This window comes from Castor canadensis, chromosome 13 (assembly GCF_047511655.1).
Source record: "Castor canadensis chromosome 13, mCasCan1.hap1v2, whole genome shotgun sequence".
Taxonomy (NCBI): domain Eukaryota; kingdom Metazoa; phylum Chordata; class Mammalia; order Rodentia; family Castoridae; genus Castor; species Castor canadensis.
In genome coordinates, this window is record NC_133398.1 from 14049233 (window position 1) to 14071712 (window position 22480).

General features: G+C 38.5%; 1 protein-coding gene and 1 long non-coding RNA gene across 2 annotated transcripts in view; one reads left to right on the forward strand and one right to left on the reverse strand.

Moving 5' to 3' along the window:
* Window positions 1-2533: 2533 nt before the first annotated feature.
* LOC141415376 (uncharacterized) lies at window positions 2534-7242 on the reverse strand. Its single transcript, XR_012440330.1, has 3 exons — window positions 7127-7242; window positions 6361-6521; window positions 2534-3663 (listed from the first exon to the last, which is right to left on the reverse strand). It is a non-coding gene; the product is annotated as an uncharacterized lncRNA (long non-coding RNA).
* Window positions 7243-7410: 168 nt separating this feature from the next.
* Stom (stomatin) overlaps window positions 7411-22480 on the forward strand; it is a 28132-nt gene continuing 13062 nt past the window's right edge. The window contains exons 1-3 of the mRNA XM_020173105.2: window positions 7411-7569; window positions 20316-20419; window positions 21286-21358. Coding sequence (XP_020028694.2) covers window positions 7509-7569; window positions 20316-20419; window positions 21286-21358 — 238 coding nt within the window. The 5' untranslated portion in view covers window positions 7411-7508. The remainder of the gene's footprint in view (window positions 7570-20315; window positions 20420-21285; window positions 21359-22480) is intronic.

Sequence of the window (22480 nt, forward strand, 5' to 3'; positions counted from 1 at the left end):
TTAGAATTATGGCTAAATATTTAATTTTGGGGTGCTAATGTAAATCATATTTTGCTTTTAAATGCAAATTCCACTTGTTTATTGCTGGTCTATGGGAAAGCAATTGACTTTTGTTCTATTAACCTATTCCTATTTACCTTGCTTTACTGCTCATTAATTCCAAGAGGACTTTGATCAATTTTTTCATATTTTCTATGCAGACAATTGTGTCACCTGCAAAGACGTTTTTATTTTTTTCCTTCTCAGTCAGTATGCCTTGACTTCCTTTTCTTCTTATGGTATTAATTAAGACTTCCAATGATATTGAAAAGGGGTGGTAATGAGTGAAATCCTTGTCTTGCTCCTTTTTTCTTTTTTTTTTTTGCAGTACTGTGGCTTGAACTCAGGGCCTTCACCTTGAGCCACTCCGCCAGCCCTTTTTGTGATAGGTATTTTCAAGATAGGGTCTCGTGCTTGGGATGGCTTTGAACTGCAATCTTACTATCTCTACCTCCTAAGTAGCTAGGATTACAAGCATGAGCCATGGGTGCCTGGCTTGCTCCTGATCTTAGTAGGAAAGGTTCAATTTGTCACCATTAAGTATGATGTCAGCTATAGGATTTTTAAAATGTTCTTTACCAAGTTTAGTAATCTAATGAATATTAGATTTTGTCAAATGTTTTTTCTGCATCTAATGAAAATATATAATGATCATATAGTTTTTCTTTTTTTCAGCCTGTTAATATGATGGGTTACATACTTGATTTTAATCAGTCTTGAAAATGTGGAATTAATAATTCTTTTTTGTTTTAGTTTTTTGAGACAGTTTCAATATGCAACCTTTAGGCTCACCTTGAACTCATGATCCCCCCCGTCTCAGATTCCTGAGTGCTGGAATTATAGTGTACCATCATGCCCAGCTGCATATAAATCTTTTTATACATGGTTAAATTTAATTTGCTAATATTTTGTTGAGGATTTTTACATCCACATTTATGTTTTCTTGTAATATCTTTGTTTAATTTGGTTTTTTTTTTTCCTTTATTCATATCTGCATACAATGCTTGGGTCATTTCTCCCCCCTCCCCTCATCCCCTTCCTTACTACCCACCCCGCCCCCTCTCTCTCCCCTCAACCCCCTTGATACCCGGCACAAACTATTTTGTCCTTATCTCTAATTTTGTTGAAGAGAGAGAGAGTATAAGCAATAATAGGAAGGAACAAGGGTTTTTGTTAGTTAGATAAGGATAGCTATACAGGGAGTTGACTCACATTAATTTCCTGTGCATGTGTGATCTAACCATTTCTCTAGTTCCTGGTCCCCTTCTCCTATTGGCCTCAGTTGCTTTTAAGGTATCTGCTTTAGTTTCTCTGTGTTGAGGGCAACAAATGCTATCTATTTTTTTAGGTGTCTTACCTATCCTCATACCTCCCTGTGTGCACTCGCTTTTATCTTGTGATCAAAGTCCAATCACCTTGTTGTGTTTACCTTTGATCTAATGTCCACATAGGGGGGAGAACATATGATTTTTGGTCTTTTGGGCCAGGCTAACCTCACTCAGAATGATGTTCTCCAATTCCATCCATTTACCAGCAAATGATAACATTTCATTCTTCTTCATGGCTGAATAAAATTCCATTGTGTATAGATACCACATTTTCTTGATCCATTCGTCAGTAATTCTTGAGTCCATTCGTGAGTAATGCTGGCCTCATAGAATGAGTTAGCAAATATCCTCTCTGCTTTTATCTTCTGGAAGAGATTGTAAAGAACTGTTTTAAATTCTTTCTAAAGTATTTGGTAGTATTTGTCAGTGTATCCATCGGGACACAATGTTATTTCAGAGAGTTATTATTTATTCAATTTCTTTATCAGATATAGGCCTATCCATATTGCTTGTTACATGATGTCATGGTAAGTCTGATATGTTCATTCCAGCCTCTTGTTCAGATCTTTCAGCAGCTTCAAATTACTTTCAAAGTTTGGCCTGTGCATTTCAATCTATTGTCATCTCTCACCACAACTCATGGCTGATGTTACTATTTATATTCCCCCAAAGTACCAGCCACTGACATATTCCTATGCATTTACAAAACTATCCTGTATTTTTAAAGCATCCTTTTCTAACTCAAATTTATCTCCTAAAGTATCTTTAGGTAGATGGGTTGTCCCTTTCAACTTGTACAATAGAAAACTAGAAATTATTCTTTAAAACTACAAATAGAAAAACCCAAACTTTTTCAATTGGACTTGAGATGTATGATGAACTAAACTACAAAATGCTGATGACACTGTGGATTATATCCTGTCCTCTAGACACATTCTGTCAATAATTATATAAACACTGAATAAAGTATTATTGCAATGTAAGAGAAAGGTTAAGTATATTTCAAGATTGAAGGTAAGCCATTTAGATGCATGCTTAAATATGCATCTAAATGTTCATATCTTAGGAATACCTTCTGACAAGTTTGTATCTTCTTATATATTCACAATGATTAAGAGCTTAAATTCAGAAGTTATACAAACAGTATAACTTTATAATCTGTAATATTTTGGGTAAGTGACAAAACCCAGTCTCAGTTTCCTCATAGGATTAAAAATAAATAGCAACTGGTGGTGATGATAAATGATGATAACAACATTTTTTGAATTGTCAAAAAATGTCATTAGATAGGCCCTTCTCTCCTTCCACATGCAGTATTTAAATAATGATTTTTGCCATTGATTCTTCAGTGCTCTGTGAATAATAACCCAACTATTAGAAAACCCTTTCTCCAACATAATTCCTTTATTTGTTTTTATAACTTAGACAAAAGTAGTAGAATATGGTGGACACTAGATGGAGCAACATTCCAAGTAGAGCAATTAATACTTACTAATGAAGAAATTTCTTTGTAGTATTGTTTAAGAATAAATCATGTTTAAAAAGCAATCATCCATAATTACAGGTTACCCAACACAGTTTTCAGGGAAACATAAATGGCTTTGCATATCTCAAAGGAAAAAAACAGGCAGGACCAAGATTTGGATACAGTGTAGTCTTATGTGTTATTATGAGCTGAATTATATTTTCTCCAAATTCATATGATGAAGTTCTAGTTCTCAGACTATATTTGGAGACAGTATCTTTAAAGAAATAATTAAGTTAAATGAGGTCATTATTGTGGACCCTCATCTAATATGACTGATGTTCTTATAAGAAAAGGAAGTGTGGACATAGGCACAGAGGGAAGACAATGTAAAGACACAAGAAGACAACCATCTGCAAGTCAAAGAAAGAGTCTTGGAACAGATTGTTCCCTCATATGCCTTGGAAGAGACCAACCCTGCTAACACATTGGTCTTAGAATTCTAGCCTCCAGAATTACAAGAAAAATTTCTATTGTTTAAGCCACCCAGTCTGTGCTACATGGTATAGAAAACCTGACAAACTAATTATGTGTAGAAAAGAATACTAGAATGTAAGATCCATGTGATACAGGGTAAACAGGTAAAAAGAATAACACAAAGGACCCAAGGAACAGGTGCAGCACCAAATCAGGGTACATTCTGCCAAACATCCTACTCCGCCATTGTCCTGAAGTGATGGTTGACTTCAGCTGAGGCTTCTTCTTGGTATATAGCAGCCAATAGTCCACAGCAACAACCCCAACAGTGACTTTCCCAACTCTAGAGGTTAGCTAGAAAATTCATTTACATTCATTATAGTTGCAGTTTCACGCATTAACCTCCCTCATCTTGGCTCTGAGGATACCTTATTAGGTAAACCACTCTCCATTCCTTGGTTCTTGGAAAGGCCCAGCCATTTCTTGGAAAACTGCACAACTGTGTATATATCATTAGCATAGTCTTTAAATCCTATGATGCCATACTATCCTGCCCAGCACACAGTAGATATTCAATAAATATTTGCTGAGTGAACATATAAATAAAGCAGATTAATAAGAATCTTCCCTTAGATAATTCTATTAAATACCACCAGTGTTGTTATAGTAATGCTTTTTATTTTCAGAACACCTGAGGACCTGGATTCCCAGTATCTTACTAGATACTGTGATGCAATTGTTCTCCTGCCACACCTCAAATGTATAAAATCCTCTGGTGAAACTCAAGTGATGATTCAAATCCTGGAATAACTTCCTGAAGAAGATACAGGAAGACAAAAACTTTATTGTAATGCAATAAAAGCAAACTAATCCATGCAGAAAAACAGATCAAATTTGTTGGTCCAGTCCTGGGCAGAATGGCACAAATAAATAAAACTTGCTATTGCTATTCCCACAAGGCAGTTGATTAGCTGACTTCACTAAAGGCAACAAGAACAGCCCAGATTAGCACTTTAAAGGAAAAAATAATAATTAAGGATGTTCTTGTTCTTATTGAAGCATTTCTTGTGAGCACTGGAAAAAGACTAAATTTTCTTCTGATTTATTCAATTATGGATTCATGATAGATTTTCAACTCATCTCTACATCTTAATGTCATCACTATCACTATCAATCAATACTTCATTTGGTATGCTGAATATGCTTGTCAAGTAACAGCAAAATAAAACATAAAAAGTAGTATAGAATATATATTTCAATTTTGACTACATACAAATATATTTTAAATAACAACCAGAGGAAAAGTTCACCAAAATTAAGTTTCCATTTTAAAGCATAAAGTTCTTTTAGAAAATTCTAACTTCTAATCAGCATTAGGAGAAAGTTTAGATTTAAAAATCTCCCAAGGGGAGAATCACACTAATATTTATTTTTAAAGTACATTTGAACCATTCATTTATACTGATTATGTGTGAGAAAACCAAATCAAATTGAAAATTCTCATGTATTCTGAAAGTAATCTGAAGATCGAGTCAAAGCTTGTTCTTAGTTTGGGACTTGGCATTAGCTCTAGAACTGATGCAATCTAAAACTAGAGCCAAGTGTTTACTGAAGTTTCTGTCCCAAAGGGAGACACTTCAGAAGTGATGCTGTTGAGATTGCCCTGAGACTTGAGGAGTGTGGACATTAAATTCATTTTGAAATATTTTCCTTTCCAGAAAAAATGAAACCTGAATACCTTTTTGCAATGTGCAATTTGTAATCAAGCCCTCCTCTACTGGAAGGTTTAATTTCTTGTGCATTTGCTCCTCTTTCCTGGGAACCACAGCATAAACAGGAAGTACATGCCTCTGGGGGTTACTCATGGCAGAATGGAAAAAATGAAGCTGTGGACTTTCTCAAGGATGATTTAAAGAGGAGAGATCATTAAATTTATACTTCCCTCCTATCTTCTCCAGAAAACTAATAAACATGTAACTTGCATGAGCTGTTAGCACCACCTCCAGGAATACAAACAGTTCTATGTATTTGGAAGTCAATTTGAGAGCTCTGAATCAGGCTTTTATCAAATTCTGAAGCCTTTGCCTTCAGGTAAAGATCTTAGCACCTCTCCTTTGATGGTGTGTGTGTCCTTCCTGACAGAGCCAAGGCAATAAAGCTATAAAATCACAGGAAGTATACTATTTCCTGTGACCAAAGCACAAAGTATAGTAGAGTGCCTGGTTTGCAAGCTCTGAAGTCCTGAGTTCAAATCCCAGTCCCATTAAAAAAAAAAAAACTTTAACTGATTGTCAAAGCACAAAGTATCTGATATCACACAGTTACTGATGACATTAAAAAAAAAAAGGGCTAGCCCAGTGACTCAAGTGGTAAGAGTACCTGCCTAACAAGCTTGAAGCCCTGATTTCAAACTCCAGTGCTGCTAAAAAAAAAAAAAAAAGACAAGAAAAAAAGTGCTCACCATGAGGGAAATCTTCGTGGTGATGAAATATCCTGTACCTGTACTACTATGGTTATGGGAATCTACACGATAGAACTTTATACACAGTGTGCTACGGTCCATTTCCTGGTTTTGGGACCACAGTGAAGGAAATTGTAGCTTCAAGGGGAAACTGGGTGGAGGATTCATGTGACCTCTCTATACTGTCTTTGCAACTTCAAAAGAAAAATTTTAAACATTTTTTATTAGTACATATTATAAATGGGGTCATAGAGTTATACAGGGGGTTTCACTGTAATGTTCCCATATACAATGTACCTGAGTTTGGTTCACTCCCTCCATTATTCCTTCCCTTCCCCCTCCCCGTTCTTAAAATGACTCCAACGGTTCCAATGTTCCGTGTTGATGCATGTGTAGAGAATGCATCACCACATTCACCCTCTTCACTTACCCTCCCTTTCCTACTAGCTCCCTTCCATAACTTAGCCTGTTTTGCATTCCTGTCCTTCATTGTTTTGTCTGTTCATTGTTCAGTGGGGGTTTGCCTTGGCATTTCACCGGCAAATCTATTGTATTTTAACAGTCTAATCCCCGCTTTTAGTCTTTCTTACCCTTCTCCCCTACCAGGTATTGCTCAACAGCTTTCAGTGTGTTTCTGTCTCGTTCCCACAGATGCCATGTATTTCAGTATTATTCTCCATCATTCTCTTCTTCTAAAATGCTTTTTAGAGTGCATCTTCTTGCATACATTACCACATTCCCAACAGTTTTCCTGAGGACAAATCAGGGAGAATAAAACACATCAGTGGTTTTCCAGTGTGAGGTGTTTAGCCCTCGCACATGCTTTTCCCTAGGCCTGGACCGTCCCCTTCCTAAGGCTGGCTCCTTCTCATCTTTCGGATGACATCCCAAGGCCTCCTTATTTAAAGAAGCCTTCCCTTGTCCCCTTAGCCACAGCAGATGCCCTGGTATTCCCCTCCCAGCGCCTTTCACCACGTGTCGTGATTGTGAGTCGCTGTCGCGATACTAGAGCACTCCATAGAGTCCATGGGGCGGGCACCGTGTCTGTCGCCGTCCACTGCTTCCTCAACAGTGGCCCCAGGCCGGGGGCTCCCAAGGGATTCTGTCTGAATACCGTCACCGCAGCTCCCTCGAATGAGTTCACCTGGGCTCTGGGGTGGTCGCACCATCGCCCTCTCCGCTCAGGCTGGCCTCAGCGGCCGCCCCGTGGCCTCCCGGACGCCCCTCAGCCTTCCCCCAACTCCGACGCCACCCCTTCACCAGAGGGCGCCATTTTCTCCCCACCAATCCCTCCTCTGGAGAAGGCGCCTTGCTCCAGTACCGCTACCCAGCTGGGCGCCTTGCCTTTACTCGCACCTTCTCCTCAGGCCATACTGCGGGCAACCTGCACAGAACCCTCCGCCAGCCCCAATTCGCTGGCCTCCCCGCCCCAGTTCAGGCGCCGCCGGGGTGGTGTCTACCCCCTTCTTGGGGGCGCCACGCCTCTCAGGCCACGCCCCTTAGAGTGCTAACCTAACGGGAAACGACCAACCCTCCGCCCGTCAAGAAGGGGTGGGAGGTGAGGGGGCGTGTCCCCGCCGATGCCAGTGTCTATTGGCCAGGTTGCCGCGAGGGGGCGGGCCCTGCGAGGGGGCGGGGCTGCAAGCTAGAGCTTGCGCCCACGGGGTGCTCACCGCACTTCGCGAGGCTCCAGGGTTGGTGACGCCGACGGTAAAGTGAGGCTCAGGATCAAGCAGCAATGGCTGAGAAGCGGCACGCAGAAGACACCCAAGCCCGGCGGCTCCCTGACTCCTTTAAGGGTGAGCCCCGCGTCCCTGGCGAGGCCCGTGCCTGGCCCATCGAGCCCTAATCCTCCCCCGGGGGGACCGAGCTCCAGTCTGTAGCGTAACCTCGGCTGTCTGACTACCGGGTTCCAGGCGCATCTCTGCTGCTTTGCGCGAGCGCTTCTCAAAGTTGCTGTCTTCCTCTTCTCAGGCTGAGAGTCACGATTTGGGGGTGGTGGGGTGCAGAGGGCACAGTCTGTCCCCGCACAGGGTGGACGCGCGAATGGCAGGGGCGTGTCCAATCCTCCGAACCCGGGTGGGGGCTCGCGTTATCCCGCGGATCCCAGATGCCCCGCCAGGTGCCAGCGCTTCCTATCTCGTGTCGTCCATGCGGATAAGGAGGCGCAGCAACAATTGGCCATCAGCGAGGCCAATTTTCACCCTCCATCCAGCCTTCAACCACCCCAAGTGTGAGCCTCCCTCCTCTGGACCTAGAAAGAGCCCCGCTTCCCTTACCTACATCCCTGGCTTTGGGAACATAACCAGTTTCATAGTAAGAGGCCAAGCTCCAGCTCCCATCACACAGAAGACGGTACATGCAGAAGGAAGGAAGAAAATCTCTGGCGTTCTTCCACCTCTGTTTCCAGCTCCACATCTGTCCCATGCTGCCCCTTTGTCTTTAGGGAACTCTCCTTTGTGCTTTTGTCTCTTGAGGAACTCTTAAGTTCCCCTACCCTCACCACCTTACTGGGAAATCATGAAGGCAGGAGCTCCATCTAAGCTCCCCTGTGAAGAAGCTAGTGCTCTTGAGAAAGCTACCATCTTGAACCTTTATTGGTGACTCCTTGGGGTCCGGGGAGTGCCCAATAAAGAGAGCCCATAAACCTCTCAGGCGTACTGCTAGCCTCTCAGGAGTTCTTACTAGTCCAAAGGAATTATTTCCAAAGATGGAATTTCAGGCAGGATGGAGTCTGGGTGGGCTTTTTCAGCACTCCACAACGAACACTATGTTGGAGTCATCTATTGTGATTATTTGGTTTGGGTTTTTTTGAGACAAGGTCTTACTATGTAGTCCCAGACTGGCCTCAAACTTGTAGTCATCTTGCTTCTGCCTTCCAAGTGCTGGGATTACAAAGCCCAAACCACCAAGCCCAAAAATTCTGATTATTTGTAAAGCCAGCCTTGTCCACCCAACTCTTAAATACCATTTTTCTTGCCCGGAATACATGTCTTTCATTCCTTTCCAGGAGCATCTAAAGAATTTTAGAGGGCTGGGGGTGTAGCTCTGGGATAGAGCACTAGGCAAGAGAGATGGGCTGGTTCCACCCCCAGCACCAAAACAAACTTTACAAAAAATCCTTTGTTTTTATTTGGTGTGAAATATTTTATACACATTATTTTACTGAATCTTCACAATACTTGTAGTAGGTACAGTTCCTATCTCCACTTTATATTGAAGAAACTGATACAGAGGTTAAATTGCTTAGGGTTAGTGGAGCCATATTTTAAATTTAAGCATAACTGATTCTAAAACTTGCAGAGGAAAAAATTGTTCAGTATCACCTCTTCAATCATTATCTTTTCCTAGGTAAGGTAAGTAGGATCTTTTCCTCTATACTTTCTTCCTTCCTTCCTTCCTTCTTTTCTTTGTTTCTTTCACTATTAGTGTATACATATTCATCTATTTGTTATTAACATAAACTAATTTTACAAAAGGGTTTCAGTGTGAATTTTCCATATGTGCATATGAGGTACTTTGATCAAGTTCACTCCTGTATCATATTTTCTTAACCCCATCCCTTCTGTACTCTGACCTTCTAGAGGAAAATTGCTGTGACAAATGAAGTTCTTTGGGAATAAATATGATCCTTGTACTTAATGGTTATTTAGTTTTCTTATGGTTATAGACCTTTTTTGTTGCTGTCGTGTTGTTTTGTTTTTTAAGACAGTATTTTGCTGTTTAGCCCAGGCTGGCCTGGAACTCACTGTGCAGTCCAAGCTGGCCTCCAATTTGTAATTTTCCTGCCTCATCTTCCTGAATGCTGGGATTACAGGTGTCTAACACCATACCCAGCCACAGATTTTTTTTTTTAACTTCTAGGTTCTTTTTCTTGGTTCTACACTAAACTTTGTATTTAGACAAATCTTTTAAGAAACTAATGAAAATGAATGCACTCTCTCCCTATATAATGATATATACAAATGAAATTTTGCTTGGTCAATATCACCTTTTTTAAATGACAAGCCTTAGAAATTTGACAGTGGTAGGAAATTTATTGCTAGAATGTATGAAGTAGAATTTCTTAAATGTTTGTCTTGTGCAAGACTCATCCTGAGCACTTTACAGTCTATCTCATGAATGCCTTTCATGTGCCAAAAATAACCTGTTTTAAAAACATCTAATTGCATTTCTGCAGTGAGGAAAGCCCCATTACTCCCCATTTTACAATGAGGAAACTGAGGGTCAGAGTGATAAAATCACATATAGCTCATAAGAATCATACAGTGTCAAACCCAGACTATCTGAGTTTCCAAACCTTTTTTCCTGTCCTAGAGCTACCGCTAAAATGCATACCAAGGTGTAGGATCTTGAAAACTTCAGTACTTCACTAAAGGTGAGAGGCAGTAAACAAATTCCAGAAGAATCCAGCTTGAGTCAGACTTCTGGGTCCTCCAGAGGACAGCTTCTGAGGGAGGCAGTGGAATTACAAAAGCCCAAACTCTGCCTCTTTATGTCTTTGCTGAAAATTAATCTTAAATTGGTAAATATGAACAAACCTAGAATATGACTAGTTTTTCCTAAAGCCAGTACATTCTCTTTATAATGAAATAATGCAGGTGGATTGCAAAGAAATGTATCTTCATAATTAAGAGCCATGTCAACAGGATAAATCCCTTTGGGAAAATCTCTGAAAATAAGCAGAATCATGGGACTGATATGTTTATTTCATTTGTTACAGTTGGTCAGATTGGGAAGAACTTTGTTACTTCTTTAATAATTGATCTGAGCAAAACCATCCAGTGGTTATAAATTAACTCAAACCACAGACCAAGACTACAGAAACTGTTGCTTATGTAATATTTTTTTTGCTTACGTATTTTTTATGATTAAACATATTCTTGGTGCCATCAAATAGTGTAAATTTTACACTGTAAAAAAAAAGTCACTGACTGCCTAGTCATCTTAGGAAAAAAATTTTACTTTATTTTTTTTTGTTGGGGGGTGGAACTGGGGTTTGAACTTAGGGTTTTGTGCTTACAAAGCAGGTGCTCTTGCAGGCCACTTGAACCACACCTCTAGTCCATTTTGCTCTGGAGTTTGCTTTATTTTGAGATGGGGGGTGGGCCTCACAAATTATTTGCTGGGGATGGATCCTCCTGATCTTAGCCTCCCAAGTAGGTAGGATTACAGACATGAATCACTGGTGCCTGGCTTGAAAGAATTTTTTTTTAATGTTGAAAAAGTGATAAAGTTAGGATTCAAAACCTCCTGAACACTGTTGTCACTACATAAAAGTGAACACCCCTCCTCTGTGTCTGCCTAGTGTTCTGTGCATACCTGTATCGTATTTTATTATAATGATCAATTTGATTCATCTTTTATTCCCCACCCTTTTATGCCCTTCCTCAATGTAATAGCTTAGTATCAAGTACCTAGTAGGTGCACAAAATGTTTGTTAAAAGAAAAGGGAAGAGGAAAGGGAGTAAACCATCTTAAGCGTCGATTGTCAACTTATTTTATTGTTTGTTATAACCCAAACTATTTACTTTAGGGTGTGACAGTTATGTTCCTTATTACATTTTCTTAATATAAATAGGCTGTTTATCACGGGTTCATATTATTAACAAAGGGATTATAATTGCCAAGACAATGAGTTGTACCTAGTCAGGAGCCTTATTTATGAAGCCGTGGGAAGAGAAGTTAGCGATCCCAGTCAATAGAAAGAGGCGAATGTCTATCAATTCACTTGTTCATTGGTTCTTTTTGTGTCTTCGCCTGCGCTCTGGTACTACTAAAGAAACTTGAATCCCAAGCTTTTGACTTGATGTTTCAGTAGATTAGCCTTGAAGATACAACCAAGAAAATGTCTTTGGTATTAGACAAAAGAAAAACAAAATCAAATTTGTTGTTCTTTGGAGTGAACACTTAGGGGAAGGTAGTACAGAGTAAAATTTCAGTACTATTACTTACTATTTGGGTTACCTTGGCTAAGACTCTCTGCCTCCCGAAAGTCAGTTCATCTATACATTGGGTATAATCTCACTGCCCTGACTCCCAGAATTTTAGATATCAAATGAGATAATATTTGTGAATTGCCTTTTGAAACTTTAAAAGTTATTAAGATACTATTTAATGAAGAAAACAAAGAATAAGAATGGTTGCAATCTGTGGAGTGACTCAAGTGGCAGAACTCATGTCTAGCAAGTGTGAAGTCCTGCGTTCAAACCCCAGTACCACCGAATAAAAGAATGTTAACAATGTAGGACCTTTAAACTAAAAGGCTGAATTTGGAGTGCCATTCAGAAAACTGGGATATTTTCCAGTAAATTCAAATTTAGGGGCACATTTGAAAGCTATATATGACAAATGACATAATAAAGTTTAGAACTCTTAACACACTAAGGTGATGTTTCTCCTCCAGAGACAGAGTCCCCACGCAGATTGTTAGTCTTGATTTTTTTCCCCTCCATTGTATATAAGTCCCAGAAGGCAATTCACTTAATAAAAGGTTTCGTTTTATAAACTATACCAATAATGACCTCAAAGTTGCAATGGCAGCACTTATTGGACACTCCTAAGTGTCAAGCACTTTACATATTTTCTCATTTAATCTTCCTGACACTGTGAAATAAGCACTGTTCCCTTCTCCCATTTTACTGATGAGAAAATGGAATGGTAGAATTGGAATCAGGCACCAAGTCCTCAGGCTCTTAACTATTCCTTAGCTATTTGGAACCTAATGATGTAGTTTCATTATGCTCCTTCCATTTTTCCATGAAATAACATTACCCTACAAAGACTTTTATGAGAGTACCTTAACTGTGGGTACTTTTAAGATACCCAAGTAGAAGAGCTGAGGAGAAAAAAACACTAAAAATGTAGGAAGGTGTTGTTCTGTTTAATGTATTTCGGGCTAGTCTGAATTTAATGAGCTTAATACCCATCATGAAATTGTTTTTCTCTCCCGTTTTTAGAATGTTAGGATTTCTATGTTTCGAAACTTGGACTGTTCAGCTCAACCTTCTCCCTTTCTGAATTTTCTAACCTCATGGTTAGAAAAGGTATGTTTGTTGTCTTGTTTTTCTTGGAAAGAAAAGTTAACACTGAGGAAAGAAATTGACAACAACTTTGGGACAGAGGACAATTCTGAACTGTGTTCCTGGATCCTGCCTTGTGACAAGTAGTTTCAATTTGCCTTATATAATAGCCATTTCTCTTCCCCAGAAAAACAGCAGAATTACTCTGTTCGCTCAACAGCTATTTATTTTACAAAAGTTTTTTGAGTGCCTCTTATGCACTAAGGAGATTCTCTCATTAGCCCTATTTTTAGGTCCATAGACTAAGGCACAGAGAGGCATGGTACTTTCTCATGATCATACAGCTAGTGTGCAGAGCCAACACGAACCCATTATGCTACATGTTTTAGCAAGGCCAGAAGCTCATGAAGATGAAACTGAACAAGGTAAATATGGGTGCGATCAGTGTCACTTAAGCAGGGTAGAGTGCCATGGCAGCTTAGGAGAGGGAGGCCCGATTAGAACTTATGGATCCAAATTTTAGATTGCTATTGCTGTCACCTATTTTTTTCCTCCTATTTTATAATTTGAAACATTTGAATGAAGTAAAGCTACAGAAAATCCTCAAAATGCACGGAAAGTAAAATACTTACGCTTATTTAATTTTCTTATTCTTTTGGAGGTAAGAAAAGGATTCCCTTTCTTTCAACTTGTACTAAAAATCCTTCTTAAAAGGATTAGTCCCTTTCCTTTCCTTGAGATTTCATGGTAAACACATTTTAACCTTTGTGAATCAAATCATAGAATATGCTTCATCAGTATCAGTTCTTTGGGTCCAGCATTGATAGCTGTAAATGGCTTATGTTACAGGAAGGGAAAGGTACAGTTTTCAGACAGCATTCTTATCTTGATATCATTTGGGCTGTAATAACTCTAGCCCAGAAAATAATGTCCTTTCTAGAGATTCAAGGATAGAGGCATTCTAATAACTATAAACTCTGCTTATAGTGCAGTGGGTGCTATTGATCTTGAAATCCCCTGACTCAATGAGTTGCAAGTTGTAAACTCCAATCAAATACTATTTTCTCAATATATATTTATTGAGACCTGACAGGTGCTAAATGCTGCTCTTTCTCAATGTTTAGCTCTTTTCATCTTTCTCTTTGTAGGACGCTGTCTTCGTTTTGGTTTTTCTCTTTATTACTTTTCTATTTCTCTTATTTTTAACCTTTTTTGTTGTCCCCTTTGCCTTTCTTCTAAAATCCCATTTGAAAATGGCCCTTCTCCCTATTTTGTCTTGAGTTTTTATTTATCAGGCCTTATAAAGACCTTGTTTCAAAACAAGCAAAGGAAAATGAAACAGGGAAGCTGGAAAAGGTAACCCTATTTGAATAGCTGGAAGATAGACCAATTGCTTTGTTGCAATAATTAAAATCTTCATCCTCAAAGAACAGAAATGGGTTTTAACAATCTGTGGACCAAATCTAGCTGACTGTTTGGTATGACCCATAAGCTCTGAATAGTTTTTATATTTTTAATCCCTCCAATTTGATCAGATCTTACATTTTTAATTGATTAAAAAAACGTTCCTTTACATGTGAAAATTACATGAAAGATTTAGGTGTCCATAAATTAAGTTTTATTGAAACACAGCCATACTTGTCCGTGTGTATATACAGATGTACTTTTGCATTGCAATGGCAGAGTAGAGATCTTGTCACAGACTTTATGCTCTGAAAAGTCTGAAATGTTTACTCTCTGATCCTTTCTTTGATGAAGGAGTTTGCTAAATCCTAACAGAACCTGATATGGAATAATGGTGGCCAAAAAGAACTTTTATATACTGGATACAAATGCTTTTAAGGAAAAAAACCTTTAAATTGCCTTTTATTTTGACCTACCATTACCCCTTAAAAAGTGCTGTTAGAACCGGATAACATGTGTTTCTGAGATAAAATTACCAACCAGCTATCTTTCTCCACCCAGGCAACCGTGTTCCTGGCAATTAACAATTCATGTTTCATCCTCACTTTGTATAAAGGGAAGGAAAGGGTTGCCTTTAAATGTTGCAATTTAGATTATTTCAATGACTCTTTAGCCATCCTTTTCTTTTTGTGTGTGTAGTAATAGAAATGACTCTGAGTCATATTTTTAGATATGATACAAGACATGTTTCAGGCCTTTTCTCAGCAGAGGAAAGCCAGCATATTTTGAACTTCAAAGTAATTAAATCTTAGTGATAAATGGGATTTGTTATTCCACATGACTTCCAGTCTTGCCAAATTTAATAGATCTTAAAGTTAACCAGATGATAGGAATGAGTAACAGTATACACTGCTCTGAACATTGGCCTGGATTATGTATTATTCTGGAAAGAATATGTTGATGCTTTTCCTGAAACCAACACAACAAAAATTACTGTGCAAATTGTCTTTATTCGTCTATGGTTTGGTTTTCTTTTGTTTCTTCCCTGAATGTCTTTTTCTTTATTACTGCCTCTCCAGAAGGAATATTTTATATCTACTTTACAGATTTTTATAAACATCAGACATAGTTTATGTAAGGAGCTAACATGATTAGATGACCAATAAATGGTAGTAGTAGTAATAAGAGATAACAGAATGAGAGAAATTTAAAATTTGCATAATTTCATCTTTCGGCAAAATTAACTTACGTACTATATAAGTACATAAGGATCACAGAAACTTTGCTAAAGGTATATTCAATGCAGTGGAATTTCATTTAATTTCTTTTTCTTTTCTTTTTTTTTTTTTTTGAGGCAGAGTTTCACTATATAACCCAAGCTGGTCTTGAACTCAGGATCCTCCTGCCTCAGCCTCCCAAGTGCTGGAATTACAGGCATGCACAAGCATGCTCAGCTCATACCAAAGTTTCAAATGGAAAAATTTGTACACAATCTAAGTGTTCATTATATGAAGCAACAGACTATTATGAAACCATTAATAATGATGAAGAGTATTTACTGATATGAAAAGATGTTCACAATATGGAAGGGAGAGATCTTAAATAATTTTGTGTGCCATTATTTCACTTTTGAAAAAAATAGGACACAAAAGGCTTAAAGGATGTATAGTAAGGCAAACGATAATGGCCTAGAAATAATGAAAATATGGATACTTTTCCTACTTGTTGAGCTATAACTAATTATTATACTGATGATTCTGCTCTTTATAGAAAGAAACAATAAAAAAATTGAGTGTCCTGAAGGTAAGGTCAAATTAAATGTTAAGTACAAAAATTTAAATATATAGGCTCATATCCATTTCCAGAGCTTGGCTTTGATTAGTTAAAAATTTATCCTAATGCAGTTTTCAGGAAGGAGTTTGGTAGTAAAAGAAGAGAATTCACTAATACCTGACAAAGTAGTATTTACAGCCAAATACCAGAACATCCTTAATCTTTATGAGTTTTCCCACCCAGCAAAGTATTGACAAGTATGTCAACCTAAATATCTCAGGAATTCTGACTACCCATTACTTGTCATTTACCCCATAAACCTGATAGGAGGATTTGATCCTAACCTAATAGTGGGAAACTTGAAATAAATGGATTTCATCAATTGCTTTTCCTCTTTTTCCCAGAAGTGGTAGATGACTGAAGGTTCATTTTTAAGCCTGGAGGACTCTAAACTTCTCCTGTCTGAGGAGTGTATTTTATGTACCTTTTTGAGCTGTGAGCAGATGGGGAAGAATTTTGAGAGTTAAGAAAATATGAATGTGCCATTTCCCTAGTGTGTATACACCGATTATTTCCAGATGAGCATTTGATATGTGATAGTCTAAGCCCAGGTTTCAAAATATCCACTTGACTTCCTTGTTCCTGTATACTTTCCTGGGGTTTGAAAAGAGACACAGTCTGATGATGGGAAGTGAATCCAGAAGCATCTTAGCTGAGCTTTCTGACTTGCCCTTGTGTGGATTTCTTTGTAAACGCACTTCCTAAGGATTTTCGAATTTCCAAGCCTAGGCTGGCTGGGAGTGACATCAAGCCAGGGAGAAATTAAGCCATCTTCCCTTTTTTATCATGGAGATTTGAATGTTTGAGTAAAATAAAAGGATTACAGAATGCTGTCATCTGTATTTACTAAGCACTATCTCAATTCCTGTAAGGCCAGTCTAATAACCCATATTTTTTCAGGTGAAGAAACTAAGCCCCATATGCCCGTTCTATCTGTGCAGGGTACTGTGCACATTGAGAATATAAAAACTAGTAAGGGGTTAGACAAGCACTCATTGGTAGAGTGCTTGTCTACCATGTGTGAGGACCCTGGGTTCGATTTCCAACATCACAAAAAAGAAAAAAATATATGATGAAGTGTGCACGTTTTCTTGTTTATCACCCCCTCGAGGAGGTTATAGTATGGTATGTTTGGGACACAGAGCTATGCACCTTGCCTGAAACATGGGAGTACAAGGCAATATTTTGGAAAGCACCAAGTACTGGCAGGTAAGTATTTGGAAACAGTCTGTTCCTTGTTTGGAATCTGTTGTACTCAAAATGTAGACCTAAGCCTGGCACAGAGCCTTGAAACTGTCTTTTGCTATAAATATGCATAGAATTAAGTGAGTTTCCTTCTTCTGTAAAAATACCAGATTTCATTCTCAAATCTTCTGCCTGTGTGCTTTGCCAGTTTGGATGCTGTCTTAAGAAAGTGCTTCAAACATGAAGGGTCGAAGAGACTGAGATTTGGAGTGAGTGACCTGTATTTGAATCCCAGTATAGTAGCAATTCCCCCATTGTGTGACCTTGGAAAAGTTACATTGCTTTGATTACCTCATTCTTAAAATTGGAGCTAAAAAATTCTTAGCCTCACTGGGCTTGGTGGCACATATCTGTAATCCCAATACTTGGGAAGACTGAGGCAGGGAGATCACAGTTCCTGGCCAGCCTTGGCTATATAGTTAGTTTGTTGTCCGTTTGGACTATATAGCAAGACCTTGTCTCAAAAACAAACAAAAACTACTTAGCCTCACAGGGCTGTTGTAAGAGTTAAATGATACACATTTCTAAAGTACCTTTACACAATGCCTGGTTTATAGAAAACCACAAAAAGCAGCCACTGTTGTGACAATACCTAATGGAGCTTTCTCCACAAGTACCACTTGTGCTTTGAATAGTCTGTCAGTGAATATGTCTGTACCCCAAAAGTTATAATTTCAAAACCTCCAGGATTAACTTAGGTCACTTTTATTTAAGTATGCATCAGAACATTTACCTTCCACTATGACACAGTATCAGAAAATTTTAAAGTCAAATATAGTAACCAAGGTACTCGCTGTATTTCTGGTTTTTCGTCATGTGTTTCAAAGTTCCTCTTGGCTTGGATGTTGACATGTGTCTTCTCTTTTCTCCTATGCTCCTAGCTTGAACCTCTACTTATTTCTGGGCCTCCTATCTATTCAAAGCCTGTCTTACTGCCTTTTGGCCTTTTCTTTTAAGCATTAACACACATCTGGAATACCTGTTCCCTTCTTGTCAAACTCCCATCATTAAAACAGCTCCTAAAACTATGGCAGAAGCCTGTGGTTGAGGAGTACACCAATCGAGCCTTCTTAGACTCTGTATCTTCCACAAAAGGAAAAGTGAACTAAAAGTGGTTTTTGTTAAGACAACAAAAACCCAGGCCGTGATGGGGGATTCCCAGGATGATGTAAAAGGCAATCAGAGAATGCAAGCTGGATGACAAGAAGTCCAAAGAAGAAATTGATAGAATACCTCACAAATTTTAAAGGAGATTTAGACCATTGCTGAAGGGTTTGAGGTTGGATCAATAAGTGTTTTGAAGACTAATTAAAGGGAAACAACAAAACAGAAAAAGAGAAAAAAGTTGTACAGAACAGGAAAATGAATTCTGTTTTACTACATGGCTTGGTTTTGAATAGAATGCCATTAGAATGTTCATGGTAACATAAGATTTTGTTCATGGTAGCATAATTTTGGTCTAACCAAAATTATGATGTAGTTATACTGGAAGGATGGATGGGTAGGTGGAAAAAGAAGAAAAAAACATTAAATCCTCTTCCACAGTGGAAAGTCAATTGGTACCACTCAAAACCAAAAGAGTAAGGAGTACCAGACCCACTGCATGGAGGCAAACACCAAGATACTCGGCCAAAAAAAGCACTTTGCTTTTGAGGAGGAGAAAACAAGAAGAGGTGCCCTTTATTGCACTAGTCTTACAGAATTGTTTTTCAAACTTTATGCAAGTATAACTTAGATTAAAAAAATTAAAGGAAAACCAGGAGAAGTACAAATACACATCTATCAAGGCTAATGAGGGAGGTAAAAGAATAACAGCTAAAGGGGAGAAAATACATTACAAATGTTGAGTTTTAAAATATAGTTGTATGTGCAAAGAAAAAGTTTGTGTAAGAGTGTATGTACTAAAATGTTTATTGTCTCTGAATTCAGAAAACTTCCTTCCATGTTTGAATTTTCTAAATTTTTTTGCTGTTGGGCGTGATACTTCCTCTGTAATCAGACAGAAACACTATTTCATATGTAGAAAAGGGAACCAGTTCAAAATGTGGAAGGAAGACTATATACAAAATTGTTCGTTACAGCATTTTTATTTTTTGGTTTTTGGTTTTTTTTTTTTTTTTTTTTTTGCTAGCACTGGGGATTGGATCCAGGGCCTCCTGCACTCTACCACTTGAGCTATGCTTCCAGCTCTTTGTTTTAACTTGTTTGTTTGATTTTTGAGATAGGATCTCCCTAACTTTGCCCAGGCAGGCCTTGAACTTGTGATCCTCCTGTCTCCACCACCCAATAGCTAGGATTATAAGTAATGTACCACCATACCTGACTTACAGCATTGTTTTTAATAGAACATAGATAGGAAATGGTTAATAAATTATGATTTATAAACCCAGTAAAATATTTTATAGGCATGTTTTTAAATGAGGCTCTCAATGACATGATATTCATGTTCATATGTCATGTGATTTTTCACCTTGAATAATGCTATCCCCTCAAGCCAAAAATGCCCCTTTCCTTTCTTCCCCTTCCTTTTTTCCCCTTCCTTTTTATTGGTATTTTCCTTATTGTTATGTCCTTTAAGAAGCCCTCTGACAACTCCCATCCCTATCTCACTCCCCTCTCCTCCACCCAACTATGTGTTACCTTAGTCTGTGTTTTCAAAAAAATGTTCTGAACAGATGTTCTGTATTTCTACTTACCATCTAGCATTACATTTATCTTTCTTCCCCAGTCTACTTGAACCTTTTCAAAAGCTGGGATTGGGTCTTGTTCGTTTTTGTCACTTCAATGAAAAGCACAGGACAAAAGAAATAGATGCTTAATAACTGTTCACTGGATAGAATAATGAGTAATGTAGGGAAATACTTGTGTTAGATAGTCTAGGGAAAATAGTACCTGCACTCTGGGCTGTCGGGGATTAGATGAAAACATGTAAAGCAGTCAGCGCAATGCTAAACACAAAGGTATTAATGGCTAGTAGGGATGGAGATGGCAGTGGCTGTGCTAATAACAGTGATAAGAGCTTCATGGTTTTGTTTCAACAGATAGCCCCAGTGCAGGCCTTGGACCTTGTGGATGGATTTTGGTGGCTGCCTCATTCTTATTCACACTTATAACTTTCCCAATATCAATATGGATGTGCATAAAGGTAAAGAACTTTTCTTCACATCTGGGAAGGAGTTGACTCCTGCCTACTAAACCTACTTTATATGTGTAAGAGACAGAGACCATACTGGCTGTAACTCTTTTTCCTTCATCTCTCTTATAGAAAATTCATTCTGCTCATCAATTACAATAGAATTTTAAAGCTTTCTTCCAGTCATAATTCAATCAGTCATTCCCTGTTGCTTAAAGTAAGAATCACTGTCAGATATTTTCTGGATGTGAGATGGTCCTGTGAGAACAAGTTCTCCAGAGTTAGGATAGCAAGGTTCAGCTGCTGGCTCCGTTGTTACTATGTGACCTTTGCCATGTTTCCTCACTTGTAAAATGGGAGAAAATAACAACACCCTCTTCACAGGACTGTTGTGAGGATTAAATGAATTATGTGCCTAAATGTACTCATTGAGCACAGTAAGGAAACACATAGTAAGAAGAAAGGTTATTTTTTCCTACACAGTTATTAATACATAGTCCTAAAAAAGATAAAATATGCTCCAGATATTTTTAGATAAATTTATTATAGTAAAAGGAATCAGAAGAAAAACCATAAAATTTTTCTGAATAAACAATACATGAACAATTGAATATTAATGTAAACAGCTGAGGAATGAGGTTATGGATTTGATACTGTTTGCAAATTTATACAAAGTATGTATTGCTTTTATAATCAATAAAAATACAAAAATATTATGCTTGGAAAAGGTAAACATAAGACATGTTTATAGACATCTAGATGTCGAGGAAAAATAGGAGGTATCTGACCTGTTCAGAGCAGAAATATATAGTTAAGAAGCTATGCATGTAAATGTTTGTGCTTCTCATGCTAAATTATCATTTGTGTTTTTATTCTAGATTATAAAAGAGTATGAAAGAGCTATCATCTTTAGATTGGGTCGCATTTTACAAGGAGGAGCCAAAGGACCTGGTCAGTATTAGGATTCTGGGTGACTTTTCTGAAGACAGAAGTACTTTTTTTTTTTTTTAGATAAGGATAGCTATACAGGGAGTGTTTGTTTGTTTTTCAGACAGGGTCTCACTATGTACCCCAGGCTGACTTCAGAATTTTGATTCTTCTGGCTCAGCCTCCCAAGTGCTAGGATTACAGACCTGCACCACCACGAACACAGCTTGAGACAGAAGTACTTTTGACTGATGTGATTTCCTTTATGAGGACCCCTTCTCTGTTAACTTGGAAAAGAGTTCATGAAGCAGAAGCTGTTTAACAAGAGCAGTGGCTCTAACCCCTCTTATTATTGCCCACCTTTCCTTCCCAGACTTCCCTTCCCCTTCCTCTTTGAGCCAGTAGGATTATCTTTGGCCAGGAATAGCTACAGCTATGGAAGTCTGTGCATGAGAATCTTTACTAAGGAAAGGCCTTAGATATTCACTTGGCAAACTTTGACTGAATTCCTACTGTGTTCCAGGCTCTAGGAGTTCAAGGGAGATTAAAACATGGACCCTCCCCTCAAGGATCTTATGATCTGGAGGTGGGACACCAACTAGGAAACAGATAGCCACATCTCATGGGATAAGTATAATAAAGTAACTACAGAGCCATGAGAAAAGAGAAACCTGGAGGACAGTGACTGACCTAAACTAGTAGTAGATAAGACAAAACTTTCTGGGTGTCACATTCTGACTGAGTATTATGGCTAACGCCTCTTTAGCCACAAAAAGGGGTTCCTAGCAGAAATAGCAATGTGTACAAAGCAATGTGCGGAGTCAGTGTTGCAGATTCAAAGAACTGCAGGAGCTAAGCTAAATCTGGTGAGAGTGCAAGGAATGCAGAGACGGGAAGCAGCTGAAGAGGTGAGCCGAGGTGGGTCATGCAGGATTATCATGGGGCAGGGTTGGTATCTTAGGGAAGGTCACTCTGCTTACAGCTCAGGAAATGGGTCATAGAGGAGAAACTACAAGAAACCGGAAGATGACTTGGGAAGTGATTGTATTGGTCAAGTGAAGGAAAAAGTAACAGTAACAGTGGAGTAATGAAATGGTTCCATGGGCCTTATGGGGACAAATAGAGGTGGTTAGTGGACAAGGAGAT